Source organism: Salvelinus alpinus, chromosome 9 (genome assembly GCF_045679555.1).
Source record: "Salvelinus alpinus chromosome 9, SLU_Salpinus.1, whole genome shotgun sequence".
Lineage (NCBI taxonomy): Eukaryota > Metazoa > Chordata > Actinopteri > Salmoniformes > Salmonidae > Salvelinus > Salvelinus alpinus.
Genome location: NC_092094.1, coordinates 32,770,155 through 32,790,154, shown reverse-complemented (window position 1 = coordinate 32,790,154; position 20,000 = coordinate 32,770,155). Strand labels below are relative to the sequence as shown.

At 48.0% G+C, this 20,000-nt stretch overlaps 1 protein-coding gene across 13 annotated transcripts in view; it reads right to left on the bottom strand.

The window, feature by feature from the left end:
- The window catches only part of LOC139584665 (FERM domain-containing protein 4A-like), a 191,323-nt gene that overhangs the window by 16,828 nt on the left and 154,495 nt on the right, over positions 1–20,000 (bottom strand). For 10 of the 13 annotated variants that reach the window (XM_071416777.1, XM_071416778.1, XM_071416775.1 and 7 more), the window contains 10 exons: positions 14,341–14,424; positions 14,148–14,213; positions 13,861–13,918; positions 13,614–13,700; positions 7,383–7,458; positions 6,329–6,471; positions 5,788–5,929; positions 3,490–3,623; positions 3,203–3,325; positions 1–265 (listed from right to left, as the gene is read on the bottom strand). The exon at positions 1–265 is cut by the window's left edge and continues 27 nt beyond it. In XM_071416777.1, coding sequence (XP_071272878.1) covers positions 1–265; positions 3,203–3,325; positions 3,490–3,623; positions 5,788–5,929; positions 6,329–6,471; positions 7,383–7,458; positions 13,614–13,700; positions 13,861–13,918; positions 14,148–14,213; positions 14,341–14,424 — 1,178 coding nt within the window. The remainder of the gene's footprint in view (positions 266–3,202; positions 3,326–3,489; positions 3,624–5,787; positions 5,930–6,328; positions 6,472–7,382; positions 7,459–13,613; positions 13,701–13,860; positions 13,919–14,147; positions 14,214–14,340; positions 14,425–20,000) is intronic. The other 3 variants (XM_071416784.1, XM_071416783.1, XM_071416782.1) reach the window with 1 other exon arrangement.

The following is a 20,000-nucleotide window of genomic DNA, read 5'->3' as shown; positions in this document are numbered from 1 at the left end:
TAAGCGATTCTCTCAGCATGTGTGTAGTCTCACCCTCTATGATAAGCGAAGCGCGTTGCGTGGGTTTCTTCCCAGAGCGGACACGGTGTTCGTTGATGGCGTTCTCTATCTCCTGGAGTTTCCTCAGTGCGTTCAGGTACGACGTCTTCCTCTGTTTCCTCAGCTTCTTACTGCTCACGTGCGGATCGCCGGCCAACCGCCTCGCAGCCTCCGTGATCTGTGATTGGATGGCAAACTCCCTCTCTAGACGCTCTAGCTCTTCCTCCTGGTAAAAGGGAGAGAGAGAGAGAGAGAGAGAGAGAGAGAGAGAGAGAGAGAGAGAGAGAGAGAGAGAGAGAGAGAGAGAGAGAGAGAGAGAGAGAGAGAGAGAGAGAGAGAGAGAGAGAGAGAGAGAGAGAGAGAGAGAGAGAGAGATGCAAGGGTTAGGAATTGTGACACACGTGTACACACAAACACATAACTGTGTGCACAAAGAGAAACAAACACACACAAGCTATCACACACTCAGACATGAGTAACTCCCGTCCACGTCCACCAGTAGTAACCTAAAGCATTTTCCCAGGCCTGGAAAAACACAATGAGGAAATCATCTATCTTCCTTTCTTTCCTAGTCCTGTCTCGTCTCCCTTGAGAACTTCTAAAACACCCCCAGCTCCCCCTAACCCTCACCTCTGAACCCCCCCATACTCCCCCCTAACCCTCACCTCACCTCAGACCCCCCCCCACTCCCCCCTAACCCTCACCTCACCTCAGACCCCCCCCACTCCCCCCTAACCCTCACCTCACCTCAGACCCCCCCCACTCCCCCCTAACCCTCACCACACCTCACAAAAACACCCCCCTACTCCCCCCTAACCCTCACCTCAGACCCCCCCCACTCCCCCCCTAACCCTCACCTCAGACCCCCCCCCACTCCCCCCTAACCCTCACCACACCTCACAAAAACACCCCCCTACTCCCCCTAACCCTCACCTCAGACCCCCCCACTCCCCCCCTAACCCTCACCTCACCTCAGACCCCCCCCACTCCCCCCTAACCCTCACCACACCTCACAAAAACACCCCCCCTACTCCCCCATAACCCTTACCTCAGCTCAGAACCCCCCCCTAACCCTCACCACACCTCACAAAAACACCCCCCCCCCTACTCCCCCATAACCCTCACCTCACCTCAGACCCCCCCCCCTACTCCCCCCTAACCCTCACCTCACCTCAGACCCCCCCCCTACTCCCCCATAACCCTCACCTCACCTCAGACCCCCCCCCCCTACTCCCCCCTAACCCTCACCTCACCTCAGACCCCCCCCCCTACTCCCCCATAACCCTCACCTCACCTCAGACCCCCCCCTACTCCCCCCTAACCCTCACCTCACCTCAGAACCCCCCCATACTCCCCCCTAACCCTCACCTCAGACCCCCCCCCCCACTCCCCCCTAACCCTCACCTCAGAACCCCCCCCCCTACCCCTCACCTCAGCTCAGATAAACAGCCACCCCTACTCCCCCCTAACCCTCACCTCAGAAAAACATGCCCCTACTCCCCCCTAACACCCACCTCACCTCACAAAAACACCCCCCTACTCCCCCCTAACCCTCACCTCAGACCCCCCCACTCCCCCCCTAACCCTCACCTCACCTCAGACCCCCCCCCACTCCCCCCTAACCCTCACCACACCTCACAAAAACACCCCCCCTACTCCCCCATAACCCTTACCTCAGCTCAGAACCCCCCCTAACCCTCACCACACCTCACAAAAACACCCCCCCCCCCCTACTCCCCCATAACCCTCACCTCACCTCAGACCCCCCCCCTACTCCCCCCTAACCCTCACCTCACCTCAGACCCCCCCCCCTACTCCCCCATAACCCTCACCTCACCTCAGACCCCCCCCCTACTCCCCCCTAACCCTCACCTCACCTCAGAACCCCCCCATACTCCCCCCTAACCCTCACCTCAGACCCCCCCCCCCACTCCCCCCTAACCCTCACCTCAGAACCCCCCCCCCCCTACCCCTCACCTCAGATAAACAGCCACCCCTACTCCCCCCTAAACCTCACCTCAGAAAAACACACCCTACTCCCCCCTAACCCCCCGATCTCACCTCATATAAACACCCCCCCCCCTACTCCCCCCTAACCCTCACCTCAGAAAAACATGCCCCTACTCCCCCTAACACCCACCTCACCTCAGAAAAACATGCACCTACTCCCCCCTAAACCTCACCTCAGAAAAACACACCCTACTCCCCCCTAACCCCCCGATCTCACCTCATATAAACACCCCCCCCCCTACTCCCCCCTAACCCTCACCTCAGAAAAACATGCACCTACTCCCCCCTAAACCTCACCTCAGAAAAACACACCCTACTCCCCCCTAACCCCCCGATCTCACCTCATATAAACACCCCCCCCCCTAACCCTCACCTCAGAAAAACAGAACAGTAGGCCTGTTTCACACGCGCACACACTTCCCTTAGGAGAGAGTGGTGATGTATTGAGTTAGGTCAACATCTCCCAAGAATACCTAGTGAGAGGAATCCCTCTAGCTAACAATCTCTACATCCCACTGCCAGAATGACCTCTGTGTGTGTGTGTGTGTGTGTGTGTGTGTGTGTGTGTGTGTGTGTGTGTGTGTGTTCTGAGGTAACAAGGTTTGACTAGTGTAAAATCTGAGACATCTTTCTGCTTGCCTGGCGGTTTCCTAATACTTTACCACTGGATCAGTTTCAATGCATACAATCCAAGACACACACACACACACGCGCACGCATGCGTGCACACAAACACATGTACGCTCGCTTGCACACACTTTCTTTCTCTCCCACTATAACCGCTTCCTGTGGTACGGAACAGACAGGCTATTTTTAGTCAGCCCTGTAGCAGTGGAAAATATATTACGGCACAAATAGAAGAACAGTGAGAAAGAGGAATTGAGGATGACTTCAAACCAGATCTAAGAAGTTTCAGACCGCTGGTTTAGTCACTGCCCCACTTACTTCCCTGCTTCAACCAATCATCTAGGATCAGTTCTCCATCCCCAAGTCTTAACCATATCTATTAAATCACTCCAGGATCATGAGGAAGTGTATCTATACTGGGAGACAAATACAACTCCTCCCATTTACTTGAACTGAACGGAACCACTGGAAACAGTTGGCTCTCATGTGGACTTAGGGAAGTACCAGTTTGAGTGTATTCTCTGACCTCTCTTTTCGGCTTGATCTTGTGTTCGTCCAGTTTGAAGGCAGGGCCAATCTTCCTCCTGACTGTCGGAGGCTCCTCCCCTGGATCTAATGGATACTCCTTAGGAAGCTTCCCTGTCAACTCCTAGAGATAAGAGGGACAGAAATACATTATATTGATCATTAATCATTGATGTGTGTGTGTCTGTGTGAGTGAGTGTGAGTGAGTGTGTGTGAGTGTACATGTAGTGTATGTTTGTGTCTTTGTTTGTGTGTGTGTTCGTGCGTGCATGCATGTGTGTGTCTTACCGCCTCTCTGATACAGATGTTCTTGAGGTCCTCTAGTCTCTGTTTGAGTGTCTCTTCCAGAGCCTCCTGCCTGGCCCTCAGTGCTGCCAGCATGTCTTTCTTAGCTGTCTGAGAACTGTCCGACTCCTGGGAACCTTCACACACAGATCAGAGATGCAGTCAGAATACAAAGACGTTAGCACTAAACATGCACCAGAGCGTAGAACCCTGTCAGAAACAAGCTTACTGTAACGTTACTTTTTGGAGCACACATATACATACACCCAAATACAGCACTGACAACATTGGAGCCCAACACAATGGCATTTTCTGACCCAGACCTCCAGAGAGACAGAGAGAAACAAGGAGAGGGTGAAGGACGGGGGAGGGGCGAAGGCACCTGCCGACAACTCAGGATGTTTACCGGGAAGTGAGTGGAACGCTTCGATAAGGAGGTCTAAGACTGTGTGTGGTGGGGAGGGTGTGTGCATGTGTATGTGTGTGTGTGTGAGCGGGATGGGGCAGCCGAGGACACAGTCTGTGACGCACATTCTCCAACCCTGCAGGCACAACATCGTGCCAGCCTCTCCCTCCCCATCAAACACACACACACACACACACACACACACACACACACACACACACACACACACACACACACACACACACACACACACACACACACACACACACACACACACACACACACACACACAAACACAAACACACACACACACTGACTGCACTGGTCTAGGGTCAGGAGCTAAGATGTGAGCCAGTACTGCCACACTGACTGCACTGGGTTAGGGTTAGGGATGGATGTGTCATCAGATGGAAGTCTACAGATGCTACTGTACCTGTAGACTTCTAGTCATTGCGCTAATGCTGGTAAGGATTGGCTTGAGAATCTACTTCTAACTTCTTTCATACTGCATGTAGAGACATAAACATGGTATCCACGAGTTTATCTGACTCTGGGGAAGTAGAAAAACGTCAGAACTGCCAGAATTACGCAGCATCCCTTTAATGCACACACGCACGCACACGCACACGCACACACACACACCCACTTCCCTGAGGAAAGAGAGTAGTGATGTATTGAGTTGGGTCAACATCTCCCAAGACTACTTAAGCCTGGAGGAATCCCTCTCACTAACAATCTCTACATCCCACTGCCAGAATAACCTGTGTGTGTGTGTGTGTGTGTGTGTGTGTGTGTGTGTGTGTGTGTGTGTGTGTGTGTGTGTGTGTGTGTGTGTGTGTGTGTGTGTGTGTGTGTTCTGAGGTAACAAGGTTTGACTAGTGTAAAATCTGAGACATCTTTCTGCTTGCCTGGCGGTTTCCTAATACTTTACCACTGGATCAGTTTCAATGCATACAATCCAAGACACACACACACACACGCGCACGCATGCGTGCACACAAACACATGTACACTGGCTTGGAGACGAGGGTGAGAGCGAGAACAGACTGTGTGAGTAGGAATATGTAAGTGACTGAGTGTGTTTATGAGATTGTGTGTGTGTGTGTGTGTGTGTGTGTGTGTGTGTGTGTGTGTGTGTGTGTGTGTGTGTGTGTGTGTGTGTGCAAGACACAAAGTGAGGAAGAGAGAGAGAGGCAGATCCAGAGAAACATGGGACAGGAGAAATAGCACACATCCACACACATGCACGTGCAAACACACACATACACACACACATGTACTCAAAATGTAATATGATATTCTAATATTATGAATTTAGTTAGGAATATCGTTGGATCAAAGAAAGGCTTGCTGTGTTGCTTAATTTCCTGTTACAAAAGGAATACGTTACATTGTGACAACCAACCCCATACTATGTGACTTCCAACGCCGTGATGGGGCTGGTTGTCACAAGTAGAACGAGTGTGTTTGATGGCTAATAACCATGTTCGATATGAGGATAAAAAGCACCCCCATCTCAACCCAAGACCTTGGTCTTTCTCCTGATATTGACAAGAGTCTTGTAAGATATACTGGTGCTGAGAAATACACACAAGAGTAAAAAGTGTGAATGAAGGGTTGAAGGGGGGGGGGTTACCACTGTCTCCTCTCACAGATCTCTTTCTAACCACATGACCTCCCTCTACACAGAGAGGCATTGTCCAAGAGACCAGGAAAAAGCTGCCCACCCTCCATTACATCCCTCTCTTCTCCTCTCTTCCGTCTACCCCCCTCTCCTCTACCACACTACATATAGAGGCCAGGGCCTCAACATTATGGGGTGGAGTGTCGGGTAAGGGTACTGCAGGGCACAGACAGACACACATGCAAAAACAGCCACACGCAGAGAGACTTACCTGAGGAGAGCAGACTGCCAGAGCTGCCACTGATGATCTTGCCCTTGCTGCCCATGTTGGCCAGTTTAGATGTCTTCAGAGTGCCAGTCTCTGTCAGGTCGATGGCTATCTCACTGAGGCTACGAGCCGCATGGATCTTAGACTGGACACACAGATGGAGATATTAGATCTTTACAAAATCCTGTATTTCTGCTTGTTTCTACTGATATGGTGATGCTCTACCACACTCTAGAACTACACACACTCTAGTCTCCAACACTCATCCTAGATTCCCATACTCATTCCAGAACCTCACAGTCATCCTAGAATCCCATACTCATTCCAGAACCTCACAGTCATCCTAGAATCCCATACTCATTCCAGAACCTCACAGTCATCCTAGAATCCCATACTCATTCCAGAACCTCACAGTCATCCTAGAATCCCATACTCATTCCAGAACCTCACAGTCATCCTAGAATCCCATACTCATTCCAGAACCTCACAGTCATTCTAGAACCTCACAGTCATTCTAGAGCCTCACAGTGATTCTATGTGTTACCTTGCTCTGCTTGCGGTCCAGGTAGAACTGGTGTTGGCTGATGGCCATGGCCCAGATAGACTTAATGAGAGCAGGGCAGGCGTACCAGGTGTGGACAGCTATACCACTGTGGCCAAACGTCCTTCTGGTCACCGACGCCCTACAGTAGAGACGGACACAAGGCCTCCTTATACACACTGAATACACACACACAACACACACAGTAAATTAAAGAACACGCACACGCGCACGTACACACACACACCCCCCAACGGCCTATAGCAGGGCCAGACGCAAGGGATAACACACTTATTATAGAAAGAGAGAGGCTATGTCTAGTAGTGATGTTCAGCAGTACCACACACGTTGACTCCCATGATTTACTCTACAGTGTTTAGACAGAAAGTTAGCTGTATCTCATGCTAGCTACTGCCTCCAATAAAACAGCTCTCTCTTCTCTCTGCCCGTCTCTCTCCTTTTTTCTCATCTCCCTCGTCTCTCTCTCTCTCTGTAGAGATGTGAAATAAACAAAAGACAGGTGACTTCCTCCTCTAGACAGCAGAGTTCAGTGTGTGTGTTTTTGTGTGTGTGTGTGTGTGTGTGTGTGCGTCTGTGTGTGTGACTATCAGCAGTTCTATCTGTGTCAGGCTCCATTTAACGCCAAGATAAACTGAGACTGTGTGTGTGTGTGTGTGTGTGTGTGTGTGTGTGTGTGTGTGTGTGTGTGTGTGTGTGTGTGTGTGTGTCTGTGTGTGTGTGTGCGTCTGTGTGTGTGACTATCAGCAGTTCTATCTGTGTCAGGCTCCATTTAACGCCAAGATAAACTGAGACTGTGTGTGTGTGTGTGTGCACAAGCTACTTGCACTGCTGTTTATCTCTTGATGTCTCTACTTGTCTTTAATATATCATCACCACTAACAACAGTACAAAAGTACCAACCCATGACCATCTCTGCTCTGGGATTTTAATGTCTGCTAAACTTTACACAAAGCAGCTAGCAGCATTTACACTGGGGTACAATTAAGACATTATAAATCTCATCTACACACACACACAGATGTGATATAGATTTACCTCCTGGGGTCATGAACTTCCACTGAGAACTTCTTCTCTCTGAAGTAGAGGTTCTCCAGCTGACGCCATTGGAACACCTGAGGACACACGCACGCGCACACACACACACACACACACACACACACACACACACACACACACACACACACACACACACACACACACACACACACACACACACACACACACACACACACACACACACACACACACACTTTTGAACTGAAAGAGGCTCACAGACTTCAAACTGAGATACAAACAGACACAGAAGCTTGAGAAGGCAGAAACACACTCCCGGCTGGATATGACTTCCCTGTACATCCACTGAGAGTTAGGATTGGTTTTGCAACACCCCCAAAACAGAAAGAATAGGAGATGAGTGAGGAGGAGGAGTGAAGAGAGAGAGGGAAGAGAGGAAAGAGGGAGGACATGAGGTAAGGGTCTCTGATCAGATCCAGACCCAGCGGGCTCGTCCAGAACTCTTCCCCCAGCTGAATGACCTCACCCCCTTGAGAGAGAGAGGGAGGGGGAGGTTTTTTCTTCCCTTCTTTCCCATCCTCTTTACGAACCATCAGCTCCTCTTTAAATAAAACCAAGCCCCGCTGGGTGAGAAAGTCTCCTCAATATGTGTGTGTGTGTGTGTGTGTGTGTGTGTGTGTGTGTGTGTGTGTGTGTGTGTGTGTGTGTGTGTGTGTGTGTGTGTGTGTGTGTGTGTGTGTGTGTGTGCGTGTGTGTGTGTGTGTGTGTGTGTGTGTGTGTGTGCGTGTGTGTGTTAAATCCTCCCCAGGTGCAGGGGAACAGAAAGTTCTGAGTCGGCGGGTGTTTACCAGCTGTAGGCAAGTGAGCGAGTATGTGTGTGTGGGATAGTGTGAGAGTGTGTGTGAAGTAAAGTTTCCTCCTCTCCTGTAGCCAGGCTAAGACCCTCCCCTCCCTCCCCCTGACCGCTCCTCTCTCCCTCGAGGAGTACGCTTCCTGCTCTGGGCTCTGTGGCTGGGAGAAAGGGAGGGAGGGTGAGTGGGGAGAGGATTACTGTGGCCCCACCAAACGTAGCCCTTTTGCTTTGTTTAGTCAGCCAGCCAGCCCCCCTCTTCAGACACACAAACATATAAAATGCCTGACGAGGTCTGTTTCTCGTTACACAGAGAGCAGAGTCACAGCAGTTACTGTTACACTGGAGACACTACAGCACTAGCAGCTGGGAAACACACACACATAGAGACACACAAGCAGCACACACCAACAATGCTGGTGGTAGAGATGCAAAGGCAGTGAGATGGTTTAAGAAACGCTAAACACACATGGCCTCTGTACAGAACAACAGGAGAAAACAAAGTTAACTGGCAGGGTGAGGGAGGACAGGGAGAGAGGAGGACAGAGGGAGGAAGAAGAAGACGAGGGGGCACAGCACGGGAATCATAACAGCCTGGGAAAAGAATGGAGCGAGAGGGATAAGAGGAACAGAGGAGAGGAGGGGGATCTGATGGAGAAAAAACAAATGTATAAACACAGCGTTGGGACTAAGAGTGTGTGTGAGCGTGTGTGTGCGTATACGTGTGAGATAATCAGTGCAGTTACGCTCGGTGAACTGTACACTCAATGGAGTATGAGCACTTAATGGAGCATGGTGCTAAGAATAGGAGAGAGAGGGTGTACGTGTGTGATTACAGATAGGGAGAGTGTGTGATTACAGATAGGGAGAGTGTGTGATTACAGATAGGGAGAGTGTGTGATTACAGATAGGGAGAGTGTGTGATTACAGATAGGGAGAGTGTGTGATTACAGATAGGGAGAGTGTGTGATTACAGATAGGGAGAGTGTGTGCAACAGCTTTCCAGCAAGAGAGTGCTTGACACACACATGCTCCTTCATAACTAGGTTGGAGGCCCCATCTTATCAACTCAACACTGGCAACACTGGAACTAGTGTCACATCAGACAACACTGGCAACACGGGCACTAGTGTCACATCAGACAACACTGGCAACACGGGCACTAGTGTCACATCAGACAACACTGGCAATACGGGCACTAGTGTCACATCAGACAACACTGGCAACACTGGAACTAGTGTCACATCAGACACTACTGGCAACACTGGCACTAGTGTCACATCAGACAACACTGGCAACACTGGCACTAGTGTCACATCAGACAACACTGGCAACACTGGCACTAGTGTCACATCAGACAACACTGGCAACACTGGAACTAGTGTCACATCAGACAACACTGGCAACACTGGAACTAGTGTCACATCTGGCAACACTGGCAACACTGGAACTAGTGTCACATCAGACAACACTGGCAACACGGGCACAAGTGTCACATCAGACAACACTGGCAACACGGGCACTAGTGTCACATCAGACAACACTGGCAACACTGGAACTAGTGTCACATCAGACAACACTGGCAACACTGGCACTAGTGTCACATCAGACAACACTGGCAACACTGGCACTAGTGTCACATCAGACAACACTGGCACTAGTGTCACATCAGACAACACTGGCAACACTGGCACTAGTGTCACATCAGACAACACTGGCAACACTGGCACTAGTTTCACATCTGGCAACACTGGCACTAGTTTCACATCAGACAACACTGGCAACACTGGCACTAGTTTCACATCTGGCAACACTGGCACTAGTTTCACATCAGACAACACTGGCAACACTGGCACTAGTTTCACATCAGACAACACTGGCAACACTGGCACTAGTTTCACATCTGGCAACACTGGCACTAGTTTCACATCAGACAACACTGGCAACACTGGCACTAGTTTCACATCAGACAACACTGGCAACACGGGCACTAGTGTCACATCAGACAACACTGGCAACACGGGCACTAGTGTCACATCAGACAACACTGGCAACACGGGCACTAGTGTCACGTCAGACAACACTGGCAACACTAGAACTAGTGTCACATCAGACAACATTGGCAACACTGGCACTAGTGTCACATCAGACAACACTGGCAACACTGGCACTAGTGTCACATCAGACAACACTGGCAACACTGGCACTAGTTTCACATCTGGCAACACTGGCACTAGTTTCACATCAGACAACACTGGCAACACTGGCACTAGTTTCACATCAGACAACACTGGCAACACTGGCACTAGTTTCACATCTGGCAACACTGGCACTAGTTTCACATCAGACATCACTGGCAACACTGGCACTAGTGTCACATCAGACAACACTGGCACTAGTTTCACATCAGGCAACACTGGCACTAGTTTCACATCAGACAACACTGGCACTAGTTTCACATCAGGCAACACTGGCACTAGTTTCACATCAGACAACACTGGCAACACTGGCACTAGTTTCACATCAGGCAACACTGGCACTAGTTTCACATCAGACAACACTGGCACTAGTTTCACATCAGACAACACTGGCACTAGTTTCACATCAGACAACACGGGCACTAGTTTCACATCAGACAACACTGGCAACACTGGCACTAGTTTCACATCAGACAACACTGGCACTAGTTTCACATCAGGCAACACTGGCACTAGTTTCACATCAGACAACACTGGCACTAGTTTCACATCAGGCAACACTGGCACTAGTTTCACATCAGACAACACTGGCACTAGTTTCACATCTGGCAACACTGGCACTAGTTTCACATCAGACAACACTGGCACTAGTTTCACATCAGACAACACTGGCACTAGTTTCACATCAGACAACACTGGCACTAGTTTCACATCAGACAACACTGGCAACACTGGCACTAGTTTCATATCTGGCAACACCGGCACTAGTTTCACATCAGACAACACTGGCACTAGTTTCACATCAGACAACACTGGCACTAGTTTCACATCAGACAACACTGGCAACACTGGCACTAGTTTCACATCAGACAACACTGGCACTAGTTTCACATCAGACAACACTGGCAACACTGGCACTAGTTTCACATCAGACAACACTGGCACTAGTTTCACATCAGACAACACTGGCACTAGTGTCACATACATCCCAGTAGCTGTTGTGGTATTCAACTAGTGTTATCAGGTTTGTTCGTGCAGGGAATAGACTGCAGCCTACACACCCTGTGTGCTGGCACAAACCATCGCTTTAATCTCCCCTCATATCAGGCTTTAGTAATCAGTCAATGGACCATAGAACATTACTGCAGACCACAGACACATTTACCAGGAAGGCTACTTCAACATGTACCTACATGTACAGCACATCACAATGAGGAATTAAACAATTTTTAATGAGAAAGGAGTAATGGGTTGTTATTATGAAAACTAACAAATGACAGGAGTTATATAAGTGGTGTGTATTTATTAACAGCTTTAGAGAAACGTTGAATAATCTGAACAACAATATCAGATACCGACATGGTGACACTTTCCACACAGCACTGAGAATGGCAAAGGGTGTGTCCACTGTTAGGCCAGTGTGTGTGTGTGCGCTGCACGTGCGTGTGTGCGTACAAAGAAAAGGTCATGCCTGAGAAAGCTTGAAGTCCCTAGGGGGTACCATGGGATTGTATGAAGAATAGAATGGTCTATAATGACTCAGTAATACTGGAGAGAAGCATCCCCTTACCTCTCCCTGATTCCCTTCCCTGTCCCCCTCCCTCAGAAAGGTGGAGGACAGTTAGGGTGGGGGCTTTACATGTTTCCAGGGTGTTCTTTTGTCACTATGGAGACCTGCCCATGGCTTCCTGTTGTTTTTCAGCACTGTTTCATACCTTCATATACTTATCTGACCCGGTAACACACCAGCTAGCAGAGACATAGGCTTAATCTCTATCAAGAAAATCTAAATCAGCATCTGCCTCAGTCACTCACAAACCATAAAGTGTCTCACAACTCACTAACAAGGCATTTTTACTGGTTGTGGTTTAGCTGTAACTCTGTGTGTGTGTGTGTGTGTGTGTGTGTGTGTGTGTGTGTGTGTGTGTGTGTGTGTGTGTGTGTGTGTGTGTGTGTGTGTGTGTGTGTGTGTGTGTGTGTGTGTGTGTGTGTGTGTGTGTGTGTGTTATGGGAAGTGGGGTTAGGGGTAAAGTATTTAAACTACCCCAAATAAACAGTCAGAAAGCCTTACAGTGGTGGTCTAGTCACGACAGGATGTACACTGGTAAAACTCTACTGAAATATTCCTAAGGTAAAACTCAAAACAAAAACAGTCTAAACTAAACATTGAAAACCTTGTTTGACATAATGATAGTATAACCTAATGCACAACCTCAATACACAGCTTTTGACTGGGTCTCAACCTTCATTGAAACCAACGCTGGAGTTATGAAAGACAGTTATTAAAGACAGTTATGAAAGACAGTTATTAAAGACAGTTTTTAAAGACAGTTATTAAAGACATTAATAGACATCTTTAAAGTGCCCTCCATCTCTCTGTGTTTTCAGGGTGCTGCATGTGTAGATAACATTAGTATGCTGATGAGAAGCCAGAACCTTCCTTCATTCCTCCTCCCCTCTAAACCCTTGGAACACATTCACTCTATTGTAGTACAGACCACTTTCAACCTGGCATGACCCACTGCCTTTCAGTGTGTGTGTGTGTGTGTGTGTGTTTACGTCTACAAATGGGGAGATAGGGGGAGAAAACATCCTGCCAATAATGAAGGATCCAGGAGAGCCATTGTTTCTAAAGAGCACCTTTCTACCTGATACTAACATTGGAAGCTATCTCAAACCACCAAATCATTCTGTGACCTAGAATAGGAGACTAGGCCAGCATTCCCATTCTGTCTCTGTGATGATGTAACCTAGGAAACCTCAGGCTCTGGGACTATTATGGGATAGAGCAGGAATGTGGGGAGAACAGTGGTGAGACATTTAGACTGGAATGTGCAAACACACACACACACACACAAACACAAACACACACACACACACACACACACACACACACACACACACACACACACACACACACACACACACACACACACACACACACACACACACACACACACACACACACACACACACACACACACACACTAGAACAGGACTGAGGGATCAGAGTTCACGTGTGGGAGTGTGTGAGTGTCGGTTCATCCAGCCAGGAGATGAATGATACTAGTCTTTTCCAGGGTCAAAGGTGAGAGGTGAGAGGCTTTAACAGACTACAGGGAGACTGATGGGAGGACAGTGTTACATCTTTATAAAAGTCAGACATAATGGAGCGAGAGGGATAGAAAGAGAATGAAAGTCTTACCTTCCTGGGCTTGACCTTGTCCTGGTAGTCATACTGGAAGATTCCTTTATAACTCAGGCCCAGCCACCACGGGATGCCCTGTTTATCCTGACACAGAGAAAGGATACACACATCAGAGCGTGTGTGTGTGTGTATATTTGTGTGTGTGTATTTCATAGTCCCCCAAAGCCTCCTCCCAAACACCCCCTCACCCACGCCCTCAGCCCCCAACCCCAAGACAGAGAGACTGTAAGTGATAAGATTGTACCTTAACAGTGTAGTAATGTACTCCATATGTAGGCAGAGACTCAACGATGCTCATATAACTGAGACAGACAGAGAGAGAGAGAGACATTAGTCAGTCAGAGGGTTCACAGTGTTCAACTTCACATCAACTATGGCAGAGAGAGTGTCATAAAAACACATAGACTCACACACATATGGATACACACGCAGTAGACACCCAGCATGTGTGAGAGATGAACACACACAGCTCAAGAGGGAGAGAACATGAGACACATAAGAAACACACACCCTTCCCCTCTCCAGTCTTACTTGACTATGGCCTGGCCTCTGGACTGTCCATTCAGCTTCTTGTAGTGTTCTATCACCCGGTCCTCACTGGAACAGAAAACATACACAACATTTAATCAATCACTCATATCAACCAGGCAGCCAGGTCGGGCAACCAGGCAGTAGAGTTTGGTGGCCCTGGTCAACTGGGCCAATAAGACAGGCTGGGACTCACCAGTATGCCAGAGATGGGTGTTCCTTCAGGGCCTGAGTCGGCAGAGCTGGAAGCTTCTTCAGGTCTGACCTCGTCACGTCGTTACTGTGACACACACAGAAACACACACACGTCATTACTGTGAACACACACTGATTTCAAACTGCCAAGAGGTGTTGGAGACAGATTGGCATTAGCGATATAAACCAATCCAAAGGTGTCTCCAATAGTGTGATGTTTGTCTACTACAATGAGGTATTGACTTTAATCCATGGGTATTTCCCAAAGAATAATCTATGGGTTGGGGGCCAGAGTTAGTAACTGACAGGGTGGGTGAAACTAATGCTGCCCTGCTGTGTTTCAGGGGGACTGATGAGACAGTCCACAGCTGGGAACAACTGCAGAGAGAGTGTGTGAGACAGAGAGAAAGAGAGAGAGAGAGAGAGAGAGAGAGAGAGAGCGAGAGAGCGAGAGAGAGAGAGAGAGAGAGAGAGAGAGAGAGAGAGAGAGAGAGAGAGAGAGAGAGACAGACAGACAGACAGACAGACAGACAGACAGACAGACAGACAGACAGACAGACAGACAGACAGACGAAGAGAGAGAGAGCGAGAGAGACAGAGAGAGAGGAGAGAGAGAGCGAGAGAGACAGAGAGAGGAGGAGAGAAAGAGAGAGAGTGAGAAAGAGAGAGCGAGAGAGAGACATCGTTACAATACTGTATATAGACATAATATGACATTTGAAATGTCTTTATTCTTTTGGAACTTTTGCAAGTGTAATGTTCACTGATAATTTTTATTGTTTATTTCACTTTTGTTTATTATCTACTTCATTTGCTTTGGCAATGTTAACTCATGCCAATGAAGTCCTTACATTGAAATTGAATTGAGCGAGAACGAGAGGTGGAGCAGAGAGAGAGAGAGGAAGAGATAGCGAGACCCCAGACTTCAGACTCTCAGTCTTAAACCCTTCTGTAATCCCCTAAACCTCCCAGCCCGCTGATACTGAGGGAAAGGCCTGGAAAAAGGACAGCCAACACTGGAAATATAATAACCAAGACAATACCTGATCTCCAACATGAAAAAATACTACAGTTTACAATAGAATACTACAGTACTTACTATATCATTCTGTAGTAAACTATATTATACTGTAGACTGCTATACGACACACTGTAGTATACCTCGATCATGTGTAGTACTTACTATAGAATTTAGTAGTATACTATTAGTATTATAGCACATACTAAAGTCCGCAAAAACACTACATTGAATACTACGCCAAAGCACGCAAAAACACTACAGGGAATACTATGGTATTTAACCATAGTACTATAGTATTTTGTCATGTGGGCTAGAGCAATGGTTCTCAATCCCAACCTTTACCACCTGATCTGGACGCCACAGCCCCAGCAGCCTTCACCAGGAATGGATGGGCAACCAGTAACATAAACGCTTACAATGTTAGTGTAATATATAGCGTAATATGTTAGACATTCCAGAGCTGTGGGATGCCATGTTTATTTATGTTCCCTGTGAGGAGGAGGAAATGGGATCAAAGGTGAATGATGTTTGACTCTCTTATTTACACTGGCCTGGCCACTGGCCTAGTGGTTAGAGCATTGGGCCAGTAACTGAAAGGTTGCTGGATCGAATCCCTAAGCTGACAAGGTAACAATCTGTAGTTCTGCCAGTGAGCAAGGCAATTAACCCACTAAATGCGGAAGATGCGTTCAGTTGTACAACTGACTAGGTATCCCTCCACGCTCACACACTGACGAAGAACTGCTCTAAGTTACTGTACTGCTCTAAGTTATACGACCATAGCTGTGTTCGAATACCCATACTAACGTACTGTATTCTACATACTTAATGAGTATATACTATTAGTTAATTTTAGTACACTGTAAACGAACGGTATCCTTTCAGTTGAGCATACTAACGCTTCGCCTGTCTACCAGAAGTTGATGCTGTTGCTATGCAACCTCTTGCTAGCTTGTTAGCATAACAAATTACTAGCTAGACATTTTATGATTTTGGGTGTGTTTGTAAATTCAATCTGGAGTGCGCTCTGGGTGTTGGTAAATTCAGAGCGTTGTCAGATTGTCCGTTGGCAAATTCAGAGCGCACACTGCCATTGTCACTGGACGCCCTGGCCGAGGAGTAGGGTTGATCCGAGCGTTCTGACCTCACAACGGCAGTCAAGCTAAATGGCTAACGTTGCCTAGCATGCTAGCTACTTCTAGACATAAATGAGAGAACACCTCACTCTGACCATTTTACTCGCCCTTGCAAGAGCTGGTAAGGTTGTTTTCATGTTATCCACAGTGTTGGTCACTGTAACTGTGCTGCTGGCAACAATTGAATTATGCATTTTGTCAACGTTTACTGACACAGGCCATATTCAACTGGGTTGAGCGTTCATAAATGATCAGTTATTCTGCGCTTTGGCACACTCAGACGAGAGAGCTCTGGAATCGAAGTAGATAGCCGGAGAGAATTAACAATGACCCTTGAGAACGCACAACGACTATACCACTTAGTTAAGCTAAGAATGACATATAGTTCATATACTGGCAAGTTCGATGTATTAGTAGCCAACTAACATTAGGTAACTAGCTAACATACTGGTACATACTGCTGTAACGACATGCTATGTGGTTCGTAAGGATAGCATAGCTAACAAATTGTCAGCCAACATAACGTGTAAGGTAACTTATTTGAAAAGTCATTACTTTATTACATTGCTCAACATTATCTTAACATTTGTCATAATTAGTTAAAGGAATGAAATTCCGCCATTTTCAATCAGAAAACGTTGTGAAGCCACGCCCATTTTCTGAAGAATTGTACGATTGGCCCTAAAAGCACAGAAATAGTGTCCACTGCTTGTATACTTCGTATTTTGGCGAATTTTGTACGACATCCAGGAACTTTTGGCATATTAACTATATCCATACTATGACCAATAAGCATACTACATACTCAATTTACGTCACAAATAGTGCGGTTAGTGTCAAATCAAATCAAATCAAATTTTATTAGTCACATACACATGGTTAGCAGATGTTAATGCGAGTGTAGCGAAATGCTTGTGCTTCTAGTTCCGACAATGCAGTAATAACCAACAGTAATCTAACCTAACAATTCCACACTACTACCTTACACACACACACAAGTGTAAGGGATAAAGAATATGTACATAAAGATATATGGATGAGTGGTGGTACAGAACGGCATGGCAGATGCAGTAGATGGTATAGAGTACGGTATATACATATGAGATGAGTACTGTAGGGTATGTAAACATAAAGTGGCATAGTTTAAAGTGGCTAGTGGTACATGTATTGCATAAAGATGGCAAGATGCAGTAGATGATATAGAGTACAGTATATATACATATGAGATGGGTAATGTAGGGTATGTAAACATTGTATTAAGTGGCATTGCTTAAAGTGGCTAGTGGTACATTTTTACATAATTTCCATCAATTCCCATTTTTAAAGTGGCTGGAGTTGAGTCAGTATGTTGGCAGCGGCCGCTAAATGTTAGTGGTGGCTGTTTAACAGTCTGATGGCCTTGAGATAGAAGCTGTTTTTCAGTCTCTCGGTCCCTGCTTTGATGCACCTGTACTGACCTCGCCTTCTGGATGATAGCGGGGTGAACAGGCAGTGGCTTGGGTGGTTGTTGTCCTTGATGATCTTTATGGCCTTCCTGTGACATCGGGTGGTGTAGGTGTCCTGGAGGGCAGGTAGTTTGCCCCTGGTGATGCGTTCTGCAGACCTCACTACCCTCTGGAGAGCCTTACGGTTGTGGGCGGAGCAGTTGCCGTACCAGGCGGTGATACAGCCCGACAGGATGCTCTCGATTGTGCATCTGTAGAAGTTTGTGAGTGCTTTTGGTGACAAGCCGAATTTCTTCAGCCTCCTGAGGTTGAAGAGGCGCTGCTGCGCCTTCTTCACAACGCTGTCTGTGTGGGTGGACCAGTTCAGTTTGTCCGTGATGTGTACACCGAGGAACTTAAAACTTTCCACCTTCTCCACTACTGACCCGTCGATGTGGATAGGGGGGTGCTCCCTCTGCTGTTTCCTGAAGTCCACAATCATCTCCTTTGTTTTGTTGACGTTGAGTATGAGGTTATTTTCCTGACACCACACTCCGAGGGCCCTCACCTCCTCCCTGTAGGCCGTCTCGTCGTTGTTGGTGATCAAGCCTACCACTGTAGTGTCATCCGCAAACTTGATGATTGAGTTGGAGGCGTGCATGGCCACGCAGTCGTGGGTGAACAGGGAGTACAGGAGAGGGCTCAGAACGCACCCTTGTGGGGCCCCAGTGTTGAGGATCAGCGGGGTGGAGATGTTGTTACCTACCCTCACCACCTGGGGGCGGCCCGTCAGGAAGTCCAGGACCCAGTTGCACAGGGCGGGGTCGAGACCCAGGGTCTCGAGCTTGATGACGAGTTTGGAGGGTACTATGGTGTTAAATGCTGAGCTGTAATCGATGAACAGCATTCTCACATGGGTATTCCTCTTGTCCAGATGGGTTAGGGCAGTGTGCAGTGTGGTTGCGATTGCGTCGTCTGTGGACCTATTGGGTCGGTAAGCAAATTGGAGTGGGTCTAGGGTGTCCGGTAGGGTGGAGGTGATATGGTCCTTGACTAGTCTCTCAAAGCACTTCATGATGACGGAAGTGAGTGCTACGGGGCGGTAGTCGTTTAGCTCAGTTACCTTAGCTTTCTTGGGAACAGGAACAATGGTGGCCCTCTTGAAGCATGTGGGAACAGCAGACTGGGATAAGGATTGATTGAATATGTCCGTAAACACACCAGCCAGCTGGTCTGCGCATGCTCTGAGGACGCGGCTGGGAATGCCGTCTGGGCCTGCAGCCTTGCGAGGGTTAACACGTTTAAATGTTTTACTCACCTCGGCTGCAGTGAAGGAGAGCCCGCAGGTTTTGGTAGGGGGCCGTGTCAGTGGCACTGTATTGTCCTCAAAGCGGGCAAAAAAGTTGTTTAGCCTGTCTGGGAGCAAGACATCCTGGTCCTCGACGGGGCTGGTTTTCTTTTTGTAATCCGTGATTGACTGTAGACCCTGCCACATACCTCTTGTGTCTGAGCTGTTGAATTTCGACTCGATTTTGTCTCTGTACTGAGACTTGGCCTGTTTGATTGCCTTGCGGAGAGAATAGCTACACTGTTTGTATTCGGTCATGCTTCCGGTCACCTTGCCCTGGTTAAAAGCAGTGGTTCGCGCTTTCAGTTTCACGCGAATGCTGCCGTCAATCCACGGTTTCTGGTTTGGGAATGTTTTTATCGTTGCTGTGGGTACGACATCGTCAATGCACTTCCTAATGAACTCGCTCACCGAATCAGCATATTCGTCAATATTGTTGTTGGACGCGATGCGGAACATATTCCAATCTGCGTGATCGAAGCAGTCTTGAAGCGTGGATTCAGATTGGTCGGACCAGCGTTGAACAGACCTGAGCGCGGGAGCTTGTTGTTTGAGTTTTTGTTTGTAGGCTGGAATCAACAAAATGGAGTCGTGGTCAGCTTTTCCGAAAGGGGGGCGGGGGAGGGCCTTATAAGCGTCGCGGAAATTAGTGTAACAATGGTCTAGTGTTTTTCCAGCCCTGGTAGCACAATCGATATGCTGATAGAATTTAGGGAGTTTTGTTTTTAGATT